This window comes from Grammomys surdaster, unplaced genomic scaffold, assembly GCF_004785775.1.
Source record: "Grammomys surdaster isolate TR1022 unplaced genomic scaffold, NIH_TR_1.0 327, whole genome shotgun sequence".
NCBI classification, from domain to species: domain Eukaryota; kingdom Metazoa; phylum Chordata; class Mammalia; order Rodentia; family Muridae; genus Grammomys; species Grammomys surdaster.
Window position 1 is genome coordinate 833,403 of NW_021604746.1, and position 8,905 is coordinate 842,307.

The window sequence follows — 8,905 nt, forward strand, 5'->3', positions numbered from 1 at the left end:
TTGGACGACTTGAATTTATTCAGTAAATACTACTATGAATTTATAGCATTTTGTTCATTTTATGGTTCACTTTCAAAATATCGAAGAATATATTTGTCATTGAATTTTCATTCCATATATGATGATGACACCCTGGAGATGAGGAAGGCATAATGAGATTTGTGTACAGAACTTCCCAAATAATCAAGAAATACAATGCACATGCATGTCTCAACTGTAGACCTCAGAGAGGCTACATTATTTCCTCAACTCTAAAGTTGAGATCTAGTGACCTCTAGAGAGCAGAGCAAATAATCACCTCTCTGAAATTTACAATATTCTCTTAAGAACTGACAGTTGGAACTTGTACCTCTACTTCACTAATAGTCACCAGGGAAGAAAACTTCAGAGCAACATCCTAGCCTGCTCAACCCTACATGCAATGGCCATTGCTACTGCAAGTAAAATAATAATTGCAGGTCTGAGGGGAGGGGAGGTCACAGAATCATAAGTACATATCTGAGGCACAGGGTGCTACCTTCCATATGACATTTTTGGGGTCATCATGCTGAGAGCATCAGTGTAGGAAGAAAAAGAGTGAAGAGAATGGAATAGACTTCAATTTGGAAGCAGAGGAAGAAAGGTAAAATGTGTGAGTATTCTAAGTGGTCATAGGAAACATTAGGACATTGGACTTAATGTGGATTATGCCAAGGCCTCAGAAGACACACAGAAACTCCTAAAGAATGGATCAAGGAGAAATGAGAACTGGGTTCATAGAAGCACTGCATTCTAATTCTAATTCATCCCTTTCTTTATTATTAGTGATTTCTGAGCTTTGTCCTATTGGAAGAGAATTCTGGTGCTTCTGAGGTCACATATTGTTTCTCTAAAAGAAAGCAGAATTTCCTTTATGAGGAAATTTCACGATAGCCCGTAATAAAGGAAACTCGTTATATTTGGTGACACTGTTTGGCTTTGTGGGAAGTTTATATGTATGAGGTTTAGTCTTCTTTGAGCTCTTCTACACAGTGGGGACTGTAGACAGTGATGGACTTGGTCATAAGCTCTTAATGGATGATTCATTAGTATGTTGTTTGTGTCACAGATTTAACATGGTACACTTTGATTTGTGCAAAGTTTTCTATGAAATATTTGTAAATAACTTTCATAGATAAAATCAGATTTAAAAGTTCTCAAAGCAACAAATTGACAGTAGTAATAACTTGTGCTTTCATCTAATAAACATAACACATATTCAGAGCTTCTAGGCTTACAACTCTTATACCTTTATGCTTGTAATAAGGAGTAAAATTTGTTTCATAAAGCAATGCGGTCTTGACTGGAGCTTCTTGTAAATAAAGATCTCATTTGACCAAAACTTGCTCTTCCTCAGATTGAGGATGTAGTTAATGGAAACAAAATTCTCATAAGCTTCAAAATGTACAAATTGATTAAGATCTCAGGAATATTTTCCTGTGGGCATAACAAGGGGTATTTAAATGAAGGCATTTATAAATATAATTTCTTCCTGCCTTCAACCACTAGGATTAAATCATTTGTTCACATATTGAAAAACACTCTCAAGGAAACTAAAAATGAGAACACTGATCACAAAATTGGGTTCTTTGGGTTATCCTTTTCTCTCACTCCTACATTTCGCTCTGAACCTAAACTATTCTAAACAGTAGTATCTACTAGTATATGAATCACATTTCCACCAAAGTTACTGTTTGAAGTTGTCACTTATCACATTGCATGTTGGAATTATACCATTAATTTAAAAAACTCAATTTTTATTTCATTAGTTAGAAAATCACATTGTTTGGGTATCAATAAATAGATTATCTAGGATCTTACATGAAAACTGATTTGGTTGCAATCTAACCACATTTTGCATGATTTTGTGCTTATTTCCCTAAGTTAATGTATGCCATTTGATTATTGTCCAATTGTTTCAATGGAGGCAATGATGTATTTCAGATATTAGGTGAGCATGTGCAGATATTTTGTGCCTGAAGGGTTAAGGGGAAATTCGTGTCTTTTTCTATATTCAAGAGAGTATAAACATACAAATATTTGTGTGCTTTGTGCCACATTCAGTAGCTTTCACGTATACAATTGATGCCAAAGTGGAAGATGCCCTACAGGTTGAATATGTCTTATGAACCCATTTAAGATAGAGAATATTGTGTACCTTGTGATACATTACAAGTGGCCACAGCCTCATCTTTTGACTTAGTATCCTCAGTGAGAGGAAAAACTGACTGAATGAATGCCAGTGAACTGTCTGTAGGATTGATCATCGTGTTTCAGACTATGATTGGAATTTTGGCTAATTTCTCTCTCCTCTACCACTGTATGTTTCTTTACCTAACAAGAGACAGGTTGAGGCCTACAGACTGGATTCTGATGCACTTAATTGTAGCCAACATCTTAACATTACTGTCCAAAGGCATACCCCATACAATGGCAGCTTTTGGCTTGAAAGACTTCCTCAATGATATTGGATGCAAATTGATTTTCTCCCTTCACAGAATAGTTAGAGGTGTTTGTATTGGCAGCACAGCCATCCTCAGTGTCTTCCAGGCCTTAATCATCAGTCCCAGGTTCTCCAGATATTCAGAACTTAAAGGAAAAATTCACAAGTGCATTTTTTATTCTGTATACCTGAACTGGGTGATTCACTTCATTATAAGCAGTATTAATCTTGTGCATATGAGGGGAAAATATAGCAATGAAAGTACAACAAACCTAAAGTCTTATATATACTGCCATGCTGTGCGTCATAATCCAACCAGTGACATCTTGTATGCAGCATTATTGTCATGTCCTGACATACTTTTCCTGGGAATCATGCTATATGCCAGCGGCTTCATGGTTCTAACTCTGTATAGGGACAAGCAAAGGATGAAATCAATGCCCAGGATAAATGTTTCTTCCAGATCCTCCCCTACATCCAGAGCAACTAAAACCATCCTTTTTCTGATCACCACATTTGTATCCTTTTATACAATCTCTTCTCTGTGTCAACTCTTAGTAAGTCTCATTTATAATCCCAGCTGGTCTCTGTTGAATGTGACTGCAATGTCATCTTTGTTTTTCCCCACTATTTGTCCTTTTCTCTTCATCAGCCATGACTCTTGGGCATCCACCTTTTGCCTGCCCTTGAAAATGAATATTTTCCCAAAGCCTCTAGCCAAGAACTAAACTGAAAGATTCTAGTAACTTCTAACATGGTTATTGAATTCTTCTGAAGGAATTATCTGCATAATGACAGTCATGACAAATAAGTGCTGAGTCTTTTGCATGAAAGGATGCATATCCCTGTGCTGCCAATGAGTGTGTTCACTGTGTGTGTGTGTGTGTGTGTGTGATTGCATGTGTCATTTTGTTCACAAGCTAGTAAAATGATATATCTAAATTAGCATGATCATGTGACATAGTTAAATTATAAACACTAGTGAAAATTAAGTAAATATTAGGTTTCAGGTAAAGGTAATTAAATAAAAATAACACTAAATCCCTTTGTCTTGTGCTTTCTGGATTTGGGGTATTTTACGATGAAGTAAATAACTATACCTGTTTGATGGGAGTCTATGCTTTTATCTTATGTTTCTTTGCTCTGCTGCATTCTATACTGCAATCTGTTATTTTAAAATAGAAGGTAAGTTATGCTCTGCATTTGCTGTTCCCCTTGTGAGTATGTGACATTGTATGTTCTTTCCCTAATCATACCTACAGTTTGAATTCAGACATATACCTTTAACATCTTTCAATGTGCACGTGGTGGACTCATAGCTCAAAGGAATTTCTACTTTGGATATAGCTCTGCATACACTTTCAAAATGAAGTGTGATTCAAACCTGCCACCTGCGTCTCTGTATGAATCAATGGAAACAGGCAGGCACTATGAACTCATTACATTTATCATCTTAAACCATTTCACTTCACATAGAGAATGCATTTTTTGTATGATTCATATTTGACTATTACAATTTTGTGCTTTGTATTGTCTCTCTCTACATGTTGCTGATAAAATTCACTTCTGCAGATATTAAAGAATCAACATGGATAGTAATCTCTTCAGTGCTGAAGAGGTGGATTACTCCAACTGTGACTGTCTTTCTGTTCACGAGCTATGAGTCCATAACGTTGAAAGAGGACTGTACACTTCCCCTTTAACAACAAATAAATTGAAAGCTTCTGAATAGTCCTTACTTCTGTATTCCATTATACCTACAGAATAACAAGTACAATGTGAACAGCCATGTCTCATGAGACAAGGGTTTATATAAGAAAGCAGTGTATCATCAATGTTTTTGTAAATGTGGCCCTGGATGTGGAACTAAGCTCATATTTATTGTGTATCAAGTTATGTCTGGAATATTATTTGTGACATATGCAAATTTGGAAGGATAAAGGAAAGAAAATATACATAAATTTTATACTTTACATGTCTACAAATTATAGCAGGAATAAACTTATTTAAGAAACCCCACTTTACTCATGGTTCTTGAAAAATTTTTCCTTTTTATATTGGTCATTTTATTTATTTATATTTCAAATGTTGTCTCCCTTCCCAGTTTCCTCTCTGCAAACCTCAATTCCATCCCCCCTCCCCTTTGCCTCAACCCACCCACCCACACCTTTCTCACCCCTCTATGCTGGGGCATCAAGCCTTCACAGGACCAAGGGCCTACCATCTCTTTGATGCCAGATAAGGCCATCCTCTGCTATATACGTAGCTGGAGCTATGGATCCCTCTAGGTATACTCTTTGGTTGGTGGTTTAGTCCCTGGGAGCTCTCCAGTTGGTTGATATTGTTGTTCTTCTTATGGGGTTGCAATCCCCTTCAGCTTGTTCATTCCTTCCCCTAACTCTTTCATTGGGGTCCCCAGGCTCAGTCTAATGGTTGACTGTATCTGCATCTGTATTAGTCAGGTACTGGCAAATCCTCTTTTGGGGACAGCTATACCAGGCTCCTGTCAGCAAGCACTTCTTGGCATCAGCAATAGTGTTTGGAGTTTGGTATCTACAGACAGGATGGATCCCGAGGTGCAGCAATCTCTGGATGGCCTTTCCTTCAGTCTCTCCTCCATTTTTTGTCCATACATTTCCTTTAGACAGGAACACTTCCAGGTTAAAAATTCTGAGATGGGTGGATGGCCTCATCCCTTAACTGGGGGCTGTGCTTATCTACTGGAGGTGGTCTCTACAGATTTTATTTCCCCTTTGTTGGGTATTTTGGCTAATGTCATTGTCCTGGGAACCTCCCTAGCATTTGGGACTTTCTAGTGACTACCTCCAATTCCCCATCCTCCACTGCTACATATTTCTATTCAATTTCCTGACCATCTGTACTTCTCTCCTGCTCCTGTCTCTTCCCATACTTGATACTAACCCCCTTTTTTACCTCCCCCTTCTCTCTCCCTCTCATGTTCCTCGATCCCTGTACTTTCCATAATTATTACATTTCCTCTTCTAATTAGGATTGAAGCCTTGACACTTTAGTCTTCCTTCTTAAGCTTCATATGATCTGTGAGTTGTATCATGGTTATTCTGAGCTTTTGGGGCTAATATCTACTTCTCAGTGAATAAGTTCTTTTATGTCTGGATTACCTAATACAGAATGATATTTTTTAATTCCATCCATTTGCCTGTGAATTTCATGAAGTCATTGTTTTTGATAGCTGAATAGTACTCCATTGTGTAAATGTACCACATTTTCAGTATTCATTCTTCCGCTAAGGTACATCTGGGTTGTTTCTATCTTCTGGCTATTATAAATAAGGCTTCTATGATCATAGTGGAACATGTGTCCTTTTTATATGTTGGAGCATTTTTGTGTATATGCTCAGTAGTGGTATAGCTTTGTCTTTAGGTAGAACTATTTCCAATTTTCTGAGGAACCACCAGACTAATTTCTAAAGTGGTTTTACCAGCTTGAAATCCAACCAAACATCCCTATTAATCCATAGATAACCTTGAACACTGGATCCTACTTCCTTTGCCTCAGATGACGAACCTAAACAAACATGATCTTCTCTCATTATAATATCACCATTTGTGTGTGCTGCTGTTCTTTTTAGATTTTCCTGTATCTCACCAGAAAAAGAATTGTTATTGAAATGCCAAATCTTTTAAGTTCAGACTCCATTTTAGAGAACCTGACCTAAGTTTGAACTCAGATAAACTAACAGGCTGGTTCCTAGCATTAGTTTCCAAGTTGCCTCCCCCCTAAAAAACAATCTGAACCGAGCTCCATTCTCTAGGCTAATCCTCAACAAGACCAATATCTCCAGGTTTCACCCTCAACAAGACCACAGTCTCCAGGTTATTACCCCAACAAATCTGCCCCTCCCCAGTTTATGAGCCCAGTCCCTGCCTAATGACCACCAATGCAGAGAGGAGCAGAAATTAAGTTTATGATATGACTCCCAGCACCAGCCAATTATGTTAAAGGCCAGTTAGATTCTTGCATACAAACTCCCTGCTTGCTGCTTACTATAAAGCCTGTGTGATAGACACTTGGGTCTCTCCCCCTACCAAAACTATCCTGCGGGGACCTGAGCTAACTCAAATACAATAAAGACCCTGCTGTGAGTTACATCAGATTGGCTCCTGTCTGTCTGAAGTGGGAGGGGGGATCACTAACATTTCCCTGGCACAAGAGTTGTTAGTACTAATCTGGAGAGACAAATAAAGGTTCTGTGTGTCACCTTCTGCCACTATCATGCCTGGATATGGGCTGAGGTGGACTGGTTTCCTTTGAGGACATTGATTAACTAAATCTGAACAGATGGAAAGACAATAAAAATAGCCTCCATCACCAGAACGACTATTTTTAGACTCTTAATTTTCTTAAGGACCACTTGAGTCACAAGTGCCCTAAGCAACAACTGGTTTCCAGTACCGCAGTGTGTTGATTTGAATAAAATTGACCCCCATATGATCATAGGGAATGGTATTATTAAGAGGTACAGTCTTGGTGGAGGGAGTGTGTCACTGAGGTGGGCCATGAAGTTTCAGAAGCTCAAATCAGATTGTTCATGTTATCTGTCCCTCTAGATGAAAAATTAGCTACATCTCTCGCACTGTATCTACCTACATGCCAGCATGCTTCCTACCATGGACATAATGAACTAAACCACTGAACTGCAAGCTATCCTCGATTAAGGTTTTTGTGTTTTCCTTTTATAAGAGTTGCAGTGATCATGGTGTCCCTGCACAGAAATAGAAGCCCTAAGAAAGACAACTCGGGTATTGTTGTGCTATGCTGGTCCATGTTTTTTGGAGGACTGTGGCCTTTGGGAATCTGGGTTCTGAATGTAGTAGAACACACTAACCATCACTTAAAGTGTAAGGGTAAAAATTAAAACAGCTCAGCAGAGACCACAAACAACTTGGCAAAGACCGCAGGACAGCTTGCTGAGCTTACTGAGAGTAGCCATAATAAAAATATCAAGCCCCTCTAGGGACGAGGTGACCAGAAATGTAGAAACAACCAAAGACATATCTTGACCAGTCTAAACACACCCAAGTGAGTAATGGGCCACCTGGTGTTTATCCTAGAAGGTCTGAGGCTTCATGGTCAAAAATAGTGGGCCATCCAGCCTGTCAAAATGATTGCTTACGCAAAGTGCTGATGTTTGAAATATCCAATCATATGTAATCGCGCCAAAATTTCCCACTTTTTCCTTCCCCCTTGTGCCTCCCCCTATAAAAGTTCTAAACTTCCTGGGGTCTTCATCGAAATTCTCTCCCCTGCGTGGGATGAGTTTCGATCCAAGGGCCCTTGTTAGTAAACTGCCTTTTGCCATTGCATCAAGTCAGTCTCTCGTGTCTCCTTGGGTGCGCGCTAATTGGGACTTGAGTTGGGGTCCTCTTTCTGGGTCCTTACAAAAGGACTATATGAATATGGTAATGGGAGACAGTAGTACTGAGAATAACTTGTGCCATAGGAGCCTGGCTCAAGAGGTTTCAGAAAAGAATAATATTTATATGTGCCCTATCACTCCTGGTTATATTTTGTGAAAGAACATGGTGGCTTTCTCCCCTTGTGCAAGAATCCTGCCTGAGGCTAAATTGGGAAGTTGTGAATTAACAGCTTTTTCAGAGGACATTTCAAAACAACCTAGTATTGATTGTGTAGCTTGGCTACTAGTTGTCAGCCTTATACAGATCCATAAATAAAAGGAGAAAGCATACAAGGAAAACACAAAATTTAAAGTTTGAGGGGGAAAAGAGAACCAGGAAGAAATGTTAAAAGTCTATATGATAAGGGTAATAAAGGGAGAATTAACCTCAGGACAAGACCAGACCCAGGTAAGCATACAACTTCCTAAATGAACTGAGGAAAAGATTAAGCCAGGGTGTGATGGTGTATGCCTTTAATCCCAGCACATGATATACAGAAATAAGAGGATGTCTGAGTTCAAGGCCAGTCTCCTGTGCAGATTGAGTTCCAGAACACCTACCCTTAGGCAGTAAAGCAAACCAATGAAACTAAAAGCTGGTGAATATGTATTTGAATGAGGGGATAATTTGGATAATTTGGATACAGCTTTAGATTTAGCAATCTAATTTGCTACACTGATAAATTGCTAAAAGCAAACAATTTTAGATATAGCAATTCTGAGATCTTCTCAGCTTCAGACACAAGGTTCTGGCTTTAGAATCACAGATAAAATACAGGGATATATAATCTCACTCTGAGAGGACAAGTATGTGGCAAGGTTGTTCTTGAATGAAGATCTAGGGACTATAAGAGGCTGTGGAAGTGATGCTTAAATTGGCTTGGAGACCACACAATGTTAAAGATTTCAGAATCCTGCAGACAAAACTACTAACAAAGAGTGGAAAATAGCCAAAGATAGAAAAGTGTGTTGCAGTCAACAATGCTGAAATGTGTTAGAGACATCAA

The 8,905-nt window shown here is 38.6% G+C and overlaps 1 protein-coding gene across 1 annotated transcript; it reads left to right on the plus strand.

The window, feature by feature from the left end:
* Positions 1 to 2,232: 2,232 nt before the first annotated feature.
* On the plus strand, positions 2,233 to 3,189 carry LOC114630072 (vomeronasal type-1 receptor 4-like). Its single transcript, XM_028778151.1, has one exon. It carries the CDS (start codon positions 2,251 to 2,253, stop codon positions 3,187 to 3,189), a length of 939 nt encoding a protein of 312 aa, XP_028633984.1. The 5' UTR covers positions 2,233 to 2,250.
* The last annotated feature ends 5,716 nt before the right edge of the window (positions 3,190 to 8,905 follow it).